This window comes from Vidua chalybeata, chromosome 4 (assembly GCF_026979565.1).
Source record: "Vidua chalybeata isolate OUT-0048 chromosome 4, bVidCha1 merged haplotype, whole genome shotgun sequence".
NCBI classification, from domain to species: domain Eukaryota; kingdom Metazoa; phylum Chordata; class Aves; order Passeriformes; family Viduidae; genus Vidua; species Vidua chalybeata.
In genome coordinates, this window is record NC_071533.1 from 72,560,292 (window position 1) to 72,578,080 (window position 17,789).

Genomic DNA, 17,789 nt, shown 5'->3' on the forward strand with positions numbered 1-17,789 from the left:
CAGGGCTTCAGTGAGGGACACTTCCCAGGGATCTTCTGACTTCCAGCAGGATCTCTGTGGTGCCCGTGGGGCAGGTTTGGCTGGATGTTCTTTGGCAATGTTCAGGCTCTGCCTCTCATTTTCAGAGGGGACAGCTCCAGGAATTCAGGTGCCCCTGGATTTTCTTGGCATTTTCTTGTTTGCCAGGGGAAGTGTGTGAAGTCTGAAGGCAGAGAAAGGAGCAGGACCCTGGGGAATCTTCTGTGCTGTGACAGAATTGGGTAGAATTGGGCTTTTCCAGTTTGAAAGGCTTCTTTTCCTGACATGCCTGTAAGGGATTATTTTGTCCACACAGTTATTAAGTCAGGAATGTGGGAAGGGAATGTGCGAGTGAGCTCTGACTTGTGCCTGAGACTGTGAGGATGGCAGAACCAGGAAAGAGTCTTGGATCCATCTCCAAAGGAACCATTCAAGGAGCCATTTGCCATTGTATTCCTGCTCCTTCCAGGAGCTCGGAATTTGGTGTGCTCTTTGTTCTCTCAGCTGGGCTGAGCAGAAATGCACAGCTTTGACTTGAAGTTAAAACCTGTTCTTGTACATGACATGGAAAGGAAAGCTCTGCTGGTTTGTGTTTTTGGCAGCCTGGGTGAAGCTGAAACTGGCCAGCCAGTCCCAGGAGTGTGGGCCACACTGGGATGAAGAGACGCAGCTGAGGATGGAGGGAATCGAGGCAGAGCTGCTCCCAAAGACCAGGAAACCTGCACAAGCCGAGGTACAAACCAGCTCAGCTCGAGGGAATGCTGCTGCCCCTGCCCTTGGGGGTTTTAGGGGGGTTTTCTGCTTTTCCCAGGCAGTTTGGGGGGTGGTTTGGCCCTGGGGGTGGCACTCAGCTGCAGATGTCCCAGAGGAAGGCGTGAAGGACAGAGGTGTGGGGGCAGAACTGGTGGTGCTGTGGGAAATGCCCAAAGCTCCTGGCTCTGGGTTGGCAGGAGGAATTCTTTGCACAGAATGTGTGTGGAGGTGCTGGTGGTGCCTGGGACGCTCCTCCTGGCGTGGCAGGAGCTGGCTGTGCACGGGGCACCCTGGCAGTGGCTGTGGCACTGCCACGGGAGCTGGCTTTGAGGGGCTCCCGGGGCAGGGGGGAGCTGGAACTGCCCCTGTGCTGGGGCACAGGGCAGGGCAGTGTCACACTGCCACACGAAATAACTCACAGAAGCAGGCTGGATGTAACGGGAAAGAAAAAGAACTCAAAAAAGCTAACTTTGTTTTCTGACTCCAGTATCTATACAGTAGCAAAAGAGACAGTGGATTGGAGGGTGAGACTGCTGCCTCTTTAACTACCCTGGTCAAACCAATTCTCTCCTCCCACAAAGAAGAAAAGAATGCAAAACAATCGTTATTTACATGAACAGTGTGTGAGAAAACTCAGTTGAAATATGTAAATATCAGAAGGCATATAGGAACTTTTAGAAGAACTTTAAGACTCTCAAAAGAACAGGGAAGGGAAAGGGAAGGGAAAGGGGAAAGGAAAGGGAAAGGGGAAAGGGAAAGGGGAAAGGGAAAGGAGAAAGGAAAGGGAAAGGGAAGGGAAAGGGGAAAGGAAAGGGAAAGGGGAAAGGAAAGGGAAAGGGGAAAGGGAAAGGAGAAAGGAAAGGGAAAGGGAAGGGAAAGGGAAGGGAAAGGGGAAAGGAAAGGGAAAGGGAAAGAAGGGGAAGGGAAAGGAAGGGAAAGGGAAGGGAAAGGAAAGGGAAAGAAGGGGAAGGGAAAGGGAAGGGAAAGGAAAAGGAAAGGGAAAGAAGGGGAAGGGAAAGGAAGGGAAAGGGAAAGGAAAGGGAAAGGGAAAGGGAAGGGAAAGAGAAAGGAAGGGAAAGGGAAAGGAAGGGAAAGGCTGCTCCAGGCTCCTGCAGGTGAGGGTGCTGGGAATCAGGGAGTGCTGGTCACGGGATGGTGTCCAGCAGAGCTGGGGGGTGTCTGTGGGAGCCTGGGGGTGTCTGTGCTGGGCAGGGCCAGGGCTCAGGGCTGGGCAGGCTCAGGCTCTGCAGCTCTGATTGTCTGGAGAACGCTCCCTGGAGCTGCCATGGCTGCTGCATCTCCTCTGCAGTGTTTCCAGTTCATTACAAAAGGCACGTCTGGGTCTGAGCAGGACTGTGTTACCTTTGTTCTCACTTCAAATGCCATTTCTGCCACGCTCTGGTCTCCAGGGTGATTAGGGCAAGGTTTTTAGGGGCTGGTGGTTCAGACAAGTGCCCTGAGCTTTAGGAGGAGCTTCCTCTTTATTTTTCCCCTTGATTTTGTTCCTGTTTTCTCCTGCAGCCTGCCTGCCTCCCGGGAAAAGCAGCAGGGGTTGGTTTGTTTGTTTTAATTAGCAGCCCTGCATTAGCAGGAGTGGCAGTCGGTGCTTAGGAGTGCTCTGTGTTCAGAGCTTCTCTGGGTCAGCAGTGCTGGGAGGAGACACAGCAGCTCCCAAAACCCCTCAGGCCAAACTTCCCAGTGTTCCTGGACTGCTGGAATCCCTGGGCAGCTGGGGAAAAAGAAAGTGACTATTTTATTAATAAGTAATATATAAATAAATTATAAATATACGAGAATATATTTTTTCTAATGCATATAATTAAATATATTATATTTAATATAGAATAGAATTATAAATATTATTTTATATTTTAGAAGTTCACATTTCTTAAATTTCAGATTTCTTAAAAAAGAGAACTAAAACAGAAATACAAAACCAGAGGCATCAAAGCTTTTCCCCCCCAGCTTTTAGATTTTGTTTGGTCACAGCTTTGTCCCTAAAATGAATGCTGTGCAGTGTGGAAGTAAGGATTTTACCTTTCTGTGACTCAGTGTCAGCTGGGGATTGTTTTATCCCCTTTTAGGGTAAGAAGAAATTCACCATAATGTGGCAAACCAAGCTCCCGAGACATTGCTGTAGTTCAACCCCAGCACCTCGTGCTTTGATCTCGAAAATACTTTTGCACTGCAATGTTTTTAATTTGAGATAAAAAAAAGGCTTGAATTTGCAGAGTGAAGGTCACTGGTTTTTTTTTTTTATTGTACTTAAGATAAATGTGCTCTTCCCTCCAAGACAAACACTGTCACTGAAAAACACAGATTGTTCAAAATTGTTGCACTGAAAAAAACACAGCCAGGCAAAATATTCTCCTGTAAATGTAATGGGAACTGTTGTGTACAAGAAGGGTGGAAGTTTTAGAGCCAAAGTGCCATGCATTGACTTAAAAAGAACAGAACAGAGATTAGGAAAAGACATTTTCCTTCTCCTAAACTCTTAAAACGGAGAAGGACAAACTGTTCCTGCAGCTCAAGCAAACAACTCCTCCAGCAGGATCTCTGTGGTGCCCGTGGGGCAGGTTTGGCTGGATGTTCTTTGGCAATGTTCAGGCTCTGCCTCTCGTTTTCAGAGGGGACAGCTCCAGGAATTCAGGTGCCACTGGATTTTCTTGGCATTTTCTTGTTTGCCAGGGGAAGTGTGTGAAGTCTGAGGGCAGAGAAGGAGCAGGACCCTGGGGAAGTTCTCTGGGATGTTTTACTTGGGAAGATTTTCCATCTTTTGAGGCTGTTGAAGGCTCTGGGAGCTGTTTGTCACAGGCAGGGAAAAGCCTGTGGGTTTTCCATGTCTGCCTGAGCAGAGGGCTCAGGAGGTGCCTGGGGTGGGCACAGCAAGGGGCTGCAATCGTGGCCTGGAGTGCTCAAAACCCCTGGAATATTCAACATGAGCAGGCTGGGAGAGCTGGGAATGTTCCCCTGGAGAAGGGAAAAATCCAGGGAATCCTCAGAGCCCCTGGAGGGGCTCCAGGAGAGCTGGAGAGGGACTGGGGACAAGGGACAGAGGGACAGGAGCCAGGGAATGGCTCCCACTGGGAAAGGGGAGATTGGGCTGGGATCTTGGCAAGGAATTGCTGGCTGGGAGGGTGGGGAGGGGCTGGGCTGGAATTCCCAGAGCAGCTGTGGCTGCCCCTGGATCCCTGGCAGTGCCCAAGGCCAGGCTGGATACTGGGGCTTGGATCCACCTGGGACAGTGGGAGGTGTCCCTGCCACAGCAGGTTTGGAGCTGCTGTTGGATGTAAACACAATTCCAGCATCTTCAGCCTCAGGATTTTCCTCCTAAATTGAGGACCTGATCTCCCCACCTTATTTTAGGGTGCCAGATGCTCCCTCTTCCCTTCCCTGTGAGTCCTTCCCCCTTGGTGCAGTGTTTTCCTCCACTCCCTGCTGTACTTTTCCACTCCTTGAGCTTTCCCACTTCTCCAGGAAGTTCACGGAGTTGTAGCTCTAAATTTGCTCTGCAGGCTCCTGTGGATCATATGGCACAGGGAGCTTTTTTGGAAGGATGACACATAAGAGGCACAATAAAACATGTGAAAGGCTTGGGAAGATGAGTTTATCACAACTTCTGTGCCTGCTCTCGCTGGTGGGAGTTGCTCTGGATTACCTCAGGCCGTTGAACTGGCACGTGGTGCAGGGAGGAGAAGTCTTGGGATCATCCCTGTGCTGGCACAGCTCTGCCCCTGCCCCTGTGCTCTCCCACAGGCCCCCATGGCTGGGGGAAATGCCAGATAAACCCATTTGCTGCCTTAGGATCCAGAAAGGGATAGAAAAGTGGGATAGTGATCCAGGCCCTGCTGGAGCAGTTGCTGCTGTCAGGATATCTGGGATGGAGAAAGGCTGGGAAAGCTCTTGTGAAATACTTGTTTGTATGTTTGCTTTACACCAAAAATGTTTCCCGCTGCTTTTGGTTGCCAAATTCCCAGTGGTTGATGGGGATATAATCACCCAGGGGCCCGTGGTGCTTCATGACTGGAATACACTCTGCTGCTTCCACAGTTGGCCCAATCAGTAGGAAAAGTAAATATAACCCAGATTTTGGTGTCTTTTTTCTCTAACTCAGTTTATCTGGCCCATCTCCATGGCAGCACATTTATCTCAGATTTACTCTCTTCAGTGGAAGTGTTGGAATTTTGGGTTGCACTGGAATGAATTCATTTATGTTGATGCTTGGAACCATGGAATCATTCAGGTTGGAAAAGGCCTCCAAGATCTTCAAGTCCAACCATCAACCAGCACCACCATGTTCAGCACCAGAGTATCCTCAAGTGCCTCATGCACACATTTTTGTGCAATTCCAGGGATGGTGACACCACCAGTTCCCTGTTCCAATGCCTGGGAGCCCTTTCCAGGGAGAAATTTTTCCTAAGATCCTTTCTAAACGTCCTCTGGTGCCTCTTGAGGCCACTGCAGCAGTTCTGTGCACAGGAGGGTGGTGGCCTGAAGCCCACACACATGGGGACATGGGGATGGCAGGGCTGGTCCCATGGAACTGTGTGTGTGTCCTGTGCTGGCCCAGATGCCCCATGGAACAGACCTGAAGGGCAGTGGTGGGAGAGCTCTGCTCCTGGCACGGGCTGTGCAGGTGCAGGGACAGCTCCCACTGCCCCAGGGATCAGCCTGGCCTTGGGCACTGCCAGGGATCCAGGGGCAGCCACAGCTGCTCTGGGAATTCCAGTCCAGCCCCTCCCCACCCTCCCAGCCAGGAATTCCCTGCCAAGATCGGGGCTGGGAACAGCTCTGGGATGGCTCTGTTCAGTCAGGGCAGATCAGGTGAGGAGATCTCAGCTCAGGTGAGTGCTGCTCCAGGGCAGCACCTCCTGTGGGCTGGGACCAGTACTGGCCCTGGGAGATGCCTGGGGATGGTCACTTGGCACTTCAAAAGGATAATTAATTAGTTCCTTACCAGCTGGGTTCCCTCCCTTCCTGATGACAAACTCTTGGGTGGTGACAGCTCTCATCTTTGGCTGTTCCCATCCAGGTTTGGCCAGCCTGGGATGTTCTCCACGTCACCCCGTGAACTGTGCTCTGTTTTTCAGGATCCCTGGCTCTGTGGGTTGGAAGCAGCTTCTGAGTATCTGAGGAAGCAGGAGCAGGACCTGGAGCGTGTCCAGGCTGCCAGGTGTCCCAGGGACAGGCAGGGACAGCCCTCCAGGACTCATGGACAGCCCTCCAGGACTCATGGACAGCCCTCCAGGACTCGGGAGCTCCTCCAGCCCAGCTCCCCACCTGCAGCACCATTGCCTAGAGCTGATCCCTGGGACTGCTCCCTGCTGCAGGATGTGCAGCTGAAACCTTGGGGTGCTGCTGACCTTCAGGATGTGCAGCTGAAACCCTCCAATGCTGCTGAGCTCCAGGACGTGCAGCTGAAACCTTGGAGTGCTTCTGACCTGCAGGACATGCAGCTGAAACCTTGGGGTGCTGCTGAGCTCCAGGACATGCAGCTGAAACCTTGGGGTGCTGCTGACCTTCAGGATGTGCAGCTGGAACCCTCCAATGCTGCTGACCTGCAGGACGTGCAGCTGAAGCCCTGCAGTGCTGCTGAGCTCCAGGACATGCAGCTGAAGCCCTGCAGTGCTGCTGAGCTCCAGGACGTGCAGCTGAAGCCCTGCAGTGCTGCTGAGCTGCAGCTGAACCATCAGCCCCCGGCCGTGGGGCACCCCAGGGCCATGGCAGAGCTCCGTGCCCCTCTGGCACGGGCTCCCAGTGCAGGGGGCTCTGCAGCTGCCCCCCGTGCCCACGGGGAGCTGTCCCTGCCAGCCCTGGGGCTGGGGCAGGCCTGGGGGGAGCCGGGCAAGCCGAGCTCCTCCGTCAGCCTCTGCTCCCAGAGCCTGGCCAGGGCTGGCCCGGGGGGGATCCTGCCTGGGGAGGAGAGGCTGGGCACCGAGCCCTGGGCCAGAGCTGCCACACAGGGCTGTCCCCCCGGCCCCATGCCGGCTGCCTTTGGTGCTGCTGCTGCTGCTGAGGTTCCTGCTGCCCCTGCAGCTCCTCAGGAATCAGCCCAGCAGCCTGGGAGCACCCACGCTGGGGAAAGACAGAGCCCGAGTGCAGAGCAGCCCCCGTTTGTGCCTGCCACCGTGCCCGAGGGGGACACACAGAGTGCCAGAGCTGGGGGGCTCAGCCAGGAGACACGGGCATCCATTGAGCCCCCCCCTCTGAGCCCCTCCCAGCAGGAGCAGGTCCCACCTGGCCACACCCAGCTCCCCGAGAGCTCGGAGGGCCCAGGGCCAGCTGCACGCAGGGCTGTGCCCAAGGGCCCTGGTGAGGTGCTGGCAGAGGGGAGGAACAGCCCTGATGAGCCACCTCTCGTGCCAGAAGAGGCTGTGAGGGAGCAGCTGGGTCCTGCTCACCCTTTCTCTGCAGATGAGGCTTTATCCAGCACGCCTGGGGCTCCCTCGTCACCAGTGAGGAGATTCCTGAGCTGTGTGCACATCACCCTCTCCTCCAGGGTCGGGAGTGCTGGCAGCAGGATCCAGCTGTGGGACAAACCTCACGGGAAGGCTCAGGCAGTGACTTTAAAAGCAGCTCCAGAGGTTTCAGTGGAAGGCGTTCCTAAATTCCCTCCTGCTGAGGGTGTTCCAGAGGATCCCAGCTCAGCTGAGCCAGTGGCCCCAGCAGATGCCAGCCGGGTGCTGTCCCCCAGGCAGGAGCTGCTGCTGCAGGGCAGGGCCAGGGCCCAGCTCCGGGGCTCGGGGGCTCGGGGTGCTCAGGGCATCCCCAGCTCTGCCCCTGCTGCAAAAGCCGGCACAAGGACTGCTGATGCTGCCACCCAGATCAGCACGGAAGGGCCTGCCAAAGCCACGCTCTCGGCAGAAATGCGTGTTGGTCCCCAGGAGGGGGGAAGCCCTGCCCAGCAGCCATTGCTCCCCAGCACCCCTGGAGCTCCTGGGATTACAGCTCCATCCCACAAGGAGATTCCCCCCTTCCCAAGGCAGCCAGGTGAGCAAATTCCTGTCTTACGGGTGTCTGTGCATTTGAATTTGTGTTGATAAATGTCAAAGCCCAAAACCAAACCCAGCTTTTTTGTGGAAATAACATCCTTGAGATAACTGGGAAATTTGAAGTTGCTCATATGGGGGGAAAATCCCAGCCCTGTCAGGAGGGATTTGTGTGGATAGAGTTGGGATTCAGTTCAGGTTTCTCTAGAACTGAATCCATTGTGTCCAGGTGTGGTTGAAGAATATTTTCTGGTGTTTGTGTGTAGATGATTCGATTGGATTCACTTGGACTTCAGTGAGAGCTGGATCTGATTACTGATTTACCCCCTAGTCAAGATAACACCAAAAAATCAGGGGGAAATCTGCACATTGGTGCTTTTAATAGAATCAAACAGAAAACTGCAGGGTTTGGGCTATCTGTCAGCAGAGGGACGTGGATGTTCACCCCAGTGGTGTTTGGTACCAGGGCTCTGTTGTTGTTTTTATTGACTGGAGGGACAAATCCCTGCTCCTTTAAAATGATTCCCTCAAACTGGGATCAGCTGGAGCTCCGTGGCTGCAGGAGATGTTTCTGTAAGTCACTGTCTGCCACCCTGATCACAATTTTAATACTGAACAGGTGAAGCTGTTTTTCCAGGGAAGGGATGGTAACCTTCCCACCTGTGGGTGGGGATGAAGAAATTCAAGTAGTTTAATTTAGCTGATGAAATAGCAATCCATTTGGCTGAAGAACAGGGTATTCCTCAGGCTGGAGCAGCAGGAGCAGCCTGCCCAGGCCCTGCCCTGTTGCATGAGGGGTTTCCAGCCTGGCTCCTGCTCACTCTTTGCCTTGTCCCCCCAGCCCAGCCCCTGCTGCTGCCCTACAAACCCTCGGGAAGCTCTGGCATGTATTATGTGCCCTTCCAGAAACCAGGAGCCACCGTGTCCCCAGGGGAGCCCGAGGCCAGCACAGCCAGCTCCCACTCAGGTACTGCACCCTCTGTCCAGGCTGGCTGATGTTCTGTGCTGAATTATCTGTGGCCATGTGGCAGCTCCTGCCTGCAGGCTCTGCTCTCCTTCTCTGGGCTGCAAGGGCAGTTCTTGCTCCTTTCTGGCAGTGAAAAGGAGCAGAACTCAGGTTTACAGCCTCACCATCCCTTGCTTTCCTCTGGGAATCACTGCTCACTTGGGATCCTTTCAGATCTCTGCCACTTTTCCTGGAAAGAACAGACCACTGGCTTTATTACAGGTTTTCACAGGTTTTTGTTGCAGGTTATCACAGGTTTTATTTGCAGGTTGGTTCCACTCAGAGCTTTTTAATATCGAGAGATTTGTCTGTAGACAAAACTCATGTTAGAGATGTCCAGTTCCTGAATTGCAGCAGTGGTGACCAAGGGATCAGGCTGATCCAGCAGTGCCAGAAGCACCCAGATCAGTCACTGCAGCCACAAGTTGTGCTGGGCATGGTTTAGGTGTCCCTGCTCTTGACCTTTTTCAAGTTTATCTGGGGAAACATGTCCAAAATGAGAGAAACAAATGTGATACAAATCTGTTGTTTTGCAGAAATGATGATGCCATATATAAAAATTCACTATGCAAATGAAGCAGCACAAGGTTCTAGGAAAACGTACCGCAGGATGGAAAAATACATTTTGTTTTTCCCAGTCCCTGCTGCACTCGGGGCTCAGCTCAGGGGGGGCAGCTGAGGGAGCTGAGTGCAGGAAATCCACGGGATGTAACCAGGTGGGGCTGGCAAGGCTGAGAGATTGGTGGGGACAGCTCAAGGTTTCTAACCCTGAGGCAGGGATAGGCTCGTGGAGTCACGGAATGGTTCGGTTGGAAGGACCTTAAAGCCCATCCCATCCCACCCTGCCGAGGCAGGGACACCTCCCACTGTCCCAGGTGCTCCAAGCCCCAATGTCCAGCCTGGCCTGGGGCACTGCCAGGGCTCCTGGTTGCTGGTTAATGGTGGCATTCCTGTGTCTGCTCTTGTGCTCCCTGTTGCACTCGCTGCTCTCTCTGTGCAGGCTCAGAGGAGGCTCCTGCAGGGATCCTGGCGCCAGTGCGGGCTGTGGGGGATGATCCCCCTGCAGCCAGGGCAGCTGCCCAGCACACAGGGACAATCCATGCTCACAGGCCTAAGCTGGCCTGGCCTGAGGAGCACAGGACGCCACTGGAACGGTCTTCAGGTAATTAGAATGTGGATTTAATTTTGTAATTGTTTCTGTGTGTTCATACATGTGAAGGAAGTCAGAGCAAAAGATTTGCCATTCAGGATCCATGGGTCTGGTGGCATTGCTGACAGTCTGCCAGAAAATGCTACATTTGACTTTGTTTTCTCTCCCTGTCTTTCTGCTTCTCCCTGACTGATAAAATCCAGGTTTCCCTGGGAGGCTCTGGACTCTGCATCCCTGGAGTGTCCCAGGCCAGGCTGCACAGGGCTGGGAGCAGCCTGGGACAGTGGCAGGTGTCCCTGCCCGTGGCAGGGGTGGCACTGGGTGGGATTTCAGATCCCTCCAGCCCAACCCATCGCAGGATTCCATGGAAAACTTGGCCATCAGTATTTGCTGGCACTCCTGTGTCTCCAGGGATTGTGTGGGATTCCCTGAGCTGGGCTGGGCTGGGGCTGTCCCTGCCCAGGGACACTGCACTGTGCTGTGATGTCACATGGTTCCTCTGTGCCCTGCGTGTCCCCGAGCTGCAGCTTGGTGTGCTGCTGTCCCTGTCCTTATCCCTGTCCCGTGTCCCTGACCCTGTCCCTGTCCTTGTCCCTGATCCTGTCCTTGTCCCTGTCTCTGCCCTGTCCCTGGCTGGAGGAGCTGCCCGGGAGGAGGAAGGTCAGGGTTTGCTCTCCAGGCTGTGCTTGGTGAGGAGGAGGAGGAGGAAGGTCAGGGTTTGCTCTCCAGGCTGTGTTTGGTGAGGAGGAGGAGGAGGAGGGTCAGGGTTTGCTCTCCAGGCTGTGTTTGGTGAGGAGGAGGAGGAGGAGGGTCAGGGTTTGCTCTCCAGGCTGTGCTTGGTGAGGAAGGTCAGGGTTTGCTCTCCAGGCTGTCCTTGGTCAGGAGGAGGAGGAGGAAGGTCAGGGTTTGCTCTCCAGGCTGTCCTTGGTGAGGAGGAGGAGGAGGAAGGTCAGGGTTTGCTCTCTAGGCTGTCCTTGGTGAGGGTGCTGCCCCAGGGCTCAGGCTGAGCCCAGCCCTGGGTGCCACCCTGGCTCTGTGTGTGGCACAGAAGCCTCAGGGACACTTTGTGGAGCACAAACTGTGCCTGTGGGTGGCTGGTGCTGGGTTTGCACCCTGCACACCCCTGCTGGAGCCAGGCCATTCCTGCGTGGCTGCATCTCTCCTGCAGCAGCTCCTGTCCTGCTGCTTCCTGTCAGGACGTTGTCCTGATGTGTTGATGGGATTTCCATCTGATTATTTTCATTTTTCACTTCACGTGGGGCTTTTTTTCTCTGAAGCTTTTCCTCTCAGAATGGTGAGACTTCGGTGTTTCCAGAGGACAATTTTTATTTGCAGAGGAAAATTTCAATGATTACGTAAGGCTGCAACATCAATAAAAATGAGAGGGGAACAAAAGTGTTAATATAAAATTATCTCGTAACATTTTTTATTGCTGTGATGGTCTAAAGGCCCAGGTAAGAAGAGAACTGTAAGGAGAAAGAATCTTTTGTGAAGGCAGCCAGTGCAGCTGGAACTTTAAAGTAGCTTTCAGAAGAAAGACTTGCATGTCTTAAATCTTCCCTGACTTCTTCAACTGTATTTTTAGGTGATCTAATAAAAGATTACCTCTACCCACAGAGCTTGTCTAGAGCTTAAAATTATGCAAGTTATGTATTTTTTTAAAAAAAAGTTTCTCTATACAAACTTATTTTTATTTTTTGCCTGTTTACATTCCGTCCATTTCTTGGTAACTTTCTAAAAAGCCAGGAATAGCAAAGTTCTGCCTGGCATTCCCAAGCCTGATCTCATTTGTCAGGAGGATGTGGAGGAAGCCTCTTACACAAGTTTATAAACATTGCCCTTGTATGGGAAGAAAAATTCCTGCACTTCCAGACTTAGTGAGGCTGGCCCTGGCTGCAGCATCCGTGATCTCCGTGTTCCACCACAGCCCCTGGGCTGGGAGGGGAGGAGATCCAACCACCCTGTCCTTTCTACAAAAAACACACAACGCACTTTAAAACTTGATAGTTTTTACATTATGTTAAAAATCACTTTAAAGCTGTTTTGGAGAGTGCTCCAAAACACTCGTGCTGTGTGTGCTTCATGGATGGCCAGGGCATCCCATCCCTGGCAGTGTCCAGGGCCAGGCTGGATGGGAATTGGAGCATTGGACAGTGGGAGCTGTCCCTGCCCCTGGCACTGGACGGGCTTTGGGGTCCCTTCCATGACTAAACAAAGGCTCAGTTCAGGGTTGGTCAGGGCAGTTCCCTGAGGTGGAATTGGATTCCTCCCCAGATTCACTTGGATGGAATATTCTCTTGGCTTCCACGTTGCAAAAGGTAGAAAATATTTGTTTATGTGATTGTAATAATGCTCAGACCGCGTCTCCAGGCTCACTGCGTTCGGGAGTGGGCTCGGTGATCCTGCTTTTAATCCTCTGTCGTGTTCTAGGATGAGAATGCTCCGCTTGGAGCAGAGCAGCAAAACGTTCTGGTGTTTTCTGTCTTGCAGAGCTCCCCGACGGCTCCGGGCCTGCAGAGCCCTCCCGTGGTGTCCGTGCGCCCGCCCGGCTGCCCCTGCCCGCCGGGGAGAGCTGCCAGCATCGCAGGGAGCCCCGCCGGGACAGGGCTGGGCACGCTGCCCCCTGCCCGGGGGCTGCCCCCCGGCGCCAGCGGGGTCCCCGTGCCCCCCAGGGGACGGCGGGGCAGTTCTTCGCCCTCGCCGCAGAGCCCGACGAGAACAGGAGCGAGGAGCCGGGTGCCGGGGCGTGCTTTGGGAACGGGCTGGCCGGCAGCGCCGCTGGGCCCCGTGCAAGGACAGCTGGCCTGGATGAGAGCGTGGGGAAGGCGCCACGGCACAGGGGCCGTGCCAGGGGCGGCCTGGACGAGCTGTGGCTGAGGTTCCTGCAGCGCCAGGGCGGGCAGCAGCAGCGGCTCGGCGGCAGCGGCGAGCTGTCCCTGGTGCAGCGCCTGGATCGGCTGGCCAGGCTCCTGCAGAACCCCCTCCGGCACGCCCTGGCAGCCGGGGAGAAGGCTCCTGAGGAGGAGACGCCGGGAAGGGAGCAGCCGGGAGCTGGGCTGGCAGCAAGAGCCGGGGCTGGGCGCAGCGCGGAGCCCAGGCGAGCGCGAGTGGCGCAGAGGCCGCGTGCGAGCCGGGGGCAGCTGAGGGCAGCCGGGCCGGGCCGCAGGGTGACCCAGCACCCGAGCGGGGCTCCGGAGGAGCAGCAGGACCTGGCAATCCCGAGTGACAGCTCCTTGGAGTCCGGGCTGAGCGGAGAGCCCAGCGGCTGCAGCAGCTCGGCGTGGGACACGGGGAGCCCGGCGGGGCTGGACACGTCCCCTGCCTCCGGGGACAGCAGCTCCCTGTCCCTGTCCACCATCGACACGGCCAGGCTGCTCCGGGCCTTCGGGCAGCACAGGCTGGGGCTGGCCCCGGACACCGACAGCCCGAGCCCGGCCCCGAGGCTGTCCCCGAGGCTGTCCCCGAGGCTGGCCCAGCTCTACCGTGCCATCAGCCAGCAGAAGAGCCGCTCCCAGAAGTGGCATGAGGAGAGCAGAGCAGCAGGGGCTGCGGGATGTCCCCAGGAGGCTGCCCAGAGCCTCGGGAAGGGCCAGGTAAGAGCATCCTGAGCCCTGCCCTGCGCCGTCCCCACAGGAGTTGCCGCTGTGCCGGGCTCTGGCAGCAGGGACTCACTGAGAATTTGGGTGCAGGGGAGGTTTCTGCCTTCCCTGGGAGCTGCCCCGGCCGAGGGCTGAGCCTGCAGGAACCAGGGCAGCGGCTCAGGCTGGCAAAATACCACCTGGGCTTGCTTTGGGCTTGTTTTGGGCTTGCTTTCCTTGCTTCATTCCCCTGGGGACAGATCCTGCTCTTCCCCGTACCTGCAGGCTCTGCCTTGGGCAGAGGTTGTGAATCTGATGCAAATTCCAGCCAGGACATCCCTGGGCAAGGATCCATACAATTATTGGAGTTTCCCTGCTGTTGGTCTTGTAAAAAAATGTGTAAATTGTTTTGTCCCGCTGGTTGTGGACATTTTTTCTTTAAAGAGCTGAGAACTCTGCTGTGCAGCTGTTTGAAAGGAGAGGGAATAATTCCTTCAGGTGAAGTTGGCTGTTGCCCTTGGCAGGAGAGATGGAAATGTTCTTAAAGAGGGACTCAGCCTGGATTTGGTGATTTTAGTAAGGAATTACAGAGTTCGGGGGCTCTGTGATACACAGGAATGCTGAAAAGCACAGAGCAAGTGAGGAATATTAAATTACTTCTTTATTTTTTTTGTATTTCCAGATGAAAATGGAACTGGCATCATTACTACCAGATTTAATTGAAATTAGCTATTTTATTTTCTAGAAACAACTCCCAAGTCTGTTTGTCAAATAAGCCAGTGAATGATGAAATAATGAGAAATAATGCGAATAACTAAACAAATCTGGGGGGGGAAACAATCTTTTTGAAGGTGAAGAATGGTTTAAAATTATTTTATTTAATATTTCTATTCGTAACATTTATTTGAAAGTAAAATAAAACTGTCCTGAACTTGGCAATATTAAGACTATTAACCAGAACACCAGCATTAGGATCCAACATTTCTGGCATGGTTGTAGAATTTAGAAGATGATTTTATTCCACGTTCCATTCACAAGACGAATTTTTCAGGGTCTATTGGACCGTAAACCCAAATCAGATTTTTTTTACCTGTTAAATCACCTGTGAGATGACAAATGGAATTAATGATATGGGAAATAAACCCTTTAAAGGCTCATTGAAGCCCCGTGGCTTTAGAAACTCAGATTTTTTATCTGCTGGTGAAATACTCTTATAAAAATCCATCTGAAGGCACACATGACCCTCCTCAAATAGGGAGTGAGAGAAAATAGATGCCAAAATAGCAAATTTAATTTAAAATTCCGATTTTGGTCACTTCTGGGCTGTCTAGCTGAGGAAAAGTCAAGATTTATTTGTGCTTTTAGTGCAAATGTCTGGTTCCGAGGCAGATCTCCATTCTGAGCAGGAGCCCAGCTCCCAGAGAGATCCCTGCCCCAATCCTGGTGGGAATGCTGCACTGGGAGCTCAGCTTTCTGGCAGCCCATTGTCAGCCCTGCTTCCAGAAAACCTGCTTCCAGCTCTCTTTTTTCCTGTGTTTCCAGCTCCCAGAGCCACCCCGGGAGGTTTTCCTCCCCGTCCCTCCGGAGCTGCCATCTGGCTGAGGGCTGGGGAGCAGGGAACATTCCCATCCAAACAGGAACATTCCTGGCACTGCCCAGGCTGCTGGCTGCTGCTGCTTGGTGCTGCACGTGCAGGGGAAGGGGATATTTCGGGATACTTTGGGGTTTTTCTCCCTGGTTTTGCACGTTTTTGCCGCGCACATAATTCAAATTCACACGTTCACATTGAAATGTTCTCATGTTCTATTATCTGAAAGAGAATCCATATCGGAGCATCTGTGCAGTGCCTCTCCTGGAGCTGGGATAGCTACAGGAGGTTAAAGAAAAACAGGTTTATGAGAGCCAAAATTGCCTCCTTCTAGTGCTGAAGTTTTGTTTGGGGTGATAGAGCTGCAGTAAAAGGGAGTCAAGAGGAGGCCTCTGCACTTCTGTGGTGGCTGGTGTTGGGGGTTACTCACAGGACACAATCACTTTTCTCCAGGTTCCTGACTGCAGTTCTGTAATTGGAGCTGCAGCTCAGCTGCAGGCACTGTCAGGGTGCCTTGGGAGCCTGGAGGTGCTGCCAGGTCACTGGTGTTAATAAAGCCCCAGCCCTCCTGTGCTGCACAGAGCCAAGGCTTGGGACAGCATTCCTGCTTTTGGATGGCTTTATTAATTGAAGTTAACCTGTGATCCCAAGCTGTGTCCAGCCCTGCAGCTTTCACACCTGGCTTGGTGTGAACGAAGGTGTGACACTCCCCTCGTCCCTCCTATTTCTTGGATTTGTGGAGTTTAATTTCTCCCACCTGGAGGACTCTGTGGTGAGGATCACAGGGTGAGGGAGCTTCCCCTGCTTCGAAAGGGTTTTGCCTCCCCACCCTCCCAGGGAGCAGTTCCTAATTCCCAGTATCCCATCCATCCCTGCCCTCTGGCACTGGGAAGCCATTCCCTGTCCCTCTGTCCCTTGTCCCCAGTCCCTCTCCAGCTCTCCTGGAGCCCCTCCAGGCCCTGCAAGGGCCTCTGAGCTCTCCCTTCAGCTGAACAGCCCCAGGTGGGTTGGAGGATGCCCAGGGCTGTCCTGACTCTGATGCCAGCGAGCTCTTCCCACAGAAATAATGTGCTTTTCTGATGTAAATCATGTGCTTTTTAATAATGTACCAAGTGGGGCTGCTGGAAGTGCACAGGGTGGAGCAGGGCTGGGTTTTGTGAGAGCAGTGGGACAGATCAGCCTGGGCTCAGCATTAACAGAACCAAGGTACAACAAGGGAAAAGCAACAACTCTTCTCTGTTTAAATCCTGTTTACTGCTCATCTTGGTTGGAATTTCAGGAATTTCTGTTCTCTTGGCTGTTTTTTAGAGCACCATCCCCTTTTCCTCGGATTCCACCTGTGCCAGCAGCAGTTCCTGGGGGCCCAGCTCTGCCCTCTGCAGCAAGCGACGGGCACGGATGCTGAACAAAGGGATCCAGGCAGGTGAGGCCCTGAATTCCACACTTCCCTGGGCTCCTCCTGCCTCTCCTGTCTTTGGAACCCGTTCTCCACAGCCTGGGTGTTCCTGGTGGTGGTCTGTACAGGCAGCACCCTCCAAATTCACTTCAAGTGCTGTCAGGGAAGGGTGATGTGCTCAGGGAACATGAGCTGTTTAATTGCCACTCTTGGGCTGCTTTAAAAACCAATTTTCTCACTTGTAAGTTTATTAACCTCGGCTTCTGCTCCATTTCAATGGCAAAGGTGAGCTGCCTTTTTTAATCTATTGTTTTTTCCCCAAAGCATCTGTTCCTCCCAGAATGGGTTTTGTAGGCATATGCTATTTCAGAAGGCAACTGCAGTGTTCTGTGCTCTTCCTGGGAATATTTTGGGTGTTAAATTCTATTTCAGTCCCGAGCTGCTCCTGGCCTGGTGCAGTTCTGCAGTTGGGCTTTTTCTGGTGGCAATTAGCAGTTTCTTCATTGCTTTCATTTCCACGCCAACTCCCCATCATCACATTGAGTAATGGCCTTGGTTTATTCATCAGATGCAGCAATTATTTATTTATTCCTGCTTGTGTGCAAGCAGACTGAATCAGGGAAGGATTTTCATAGGGCAGAGTTAATTCCAGTTGAATTCCCACCCCCAGATAAATGTATACTTTGCTTGGGGTATTTGGGTTTAATTTCACCCAGATTAACGTGCAGTAACCATCCCGAGCCACTGGAAACTCTCCTTGGTTTGGGGAAGTGGGAATGTAAAAGGTTTGGACTGTTGGAGGTGGGTGAAGCTCGTGATTCTTCACTCTGAGCTGGAGTGGGGTCATTCCCTGCCCTGGCGCAGGGCAGTGAGACGTCCCTGCTTGGTTTCCATTCCAGGAGACCTGGAGATCGTCAGCAGTGCCACCAGGAAGAACACCCGGGATGTTGGGGTGACCTTCCCCACGCCCAGGAGCAGCCAGCAGCTGCGGGAGCCCCCGGGGCCGGGCCAGGCCAGGCAGCAGCCCTGGGCACAGCCGGGCAGGCTCCTGACGGACACACGGACCAAGAGGAGCAGGCTGCGCTTCCAGCAAGGTCAGCACCCGGGGCAGGGCTGGGGATGCCTGGGACATGGCTGGGGACGCCCAGGACAGGGCTGGGGACGCCCAGGACAGGGCTGGGGACACCTAGGACAGGGCTGGGGACACCTAGGACAGGGCTGGGGACACCTAGGACAGGGCTGGGGATGCCTGGGACAGGGCTGGGGATGCCTGGGACAGGGCTGGGGACACCCAGGGCAGGGCTGGGGACA

The 17,789-nt window shown here is 53.8% G+C and overlaps 1 protein-coding gene across 6 annotated transcripts in view; it reads left to right on the forward strand.

The window, feature by feature from the left end:
- ALMS1 (ALMS1 centrosome and basal body associated protein) overlaps positions 1 to 17,789 on the forward strand; it is a 62,095-nt gene that overhangs the window by 28,603 nt on the left and 15,703 nt on the right. For 4 of the 6 annotated variants that reach the window (XM_053940308.1, XM_053940309.1, XM_053940310.1 and 1 more), the window contains exons 7-13: positions 621 to 751; positions 5,862 to 7,761; positions 8,602 to 8,727; positions 9,767 to 9,928; positions 12,407 to 13,509; positions 16,391 to 16,505; positions 17,378 to 17,572. In XM_053940308.1, coding sequence (XP_053796283.1) covers positions 621 to 751; positions 5,862 to 7,761; positions 8,602 to 8,727; positions 9,767 to 9,928; positions 12,407 to 13,509; positions 16,391 to 16,505; positions 17,378 to 17,572 — 3,732 coding nt within the window. The remainder of the gene's footprint in view (positions 1 to 620; positions 752 to 5,861; positions 7,762 to 8,601; positions 8,728 to 9,766; positions 9,929 to 12,406; positions 13,510 to 16,390; positions 16,506 to 17,377; positions 17,573 to 17,789) is intronic. The other 2 variants (XM_053940313.1, XM_053940312.1) reach the window with 2 other exon arrangements.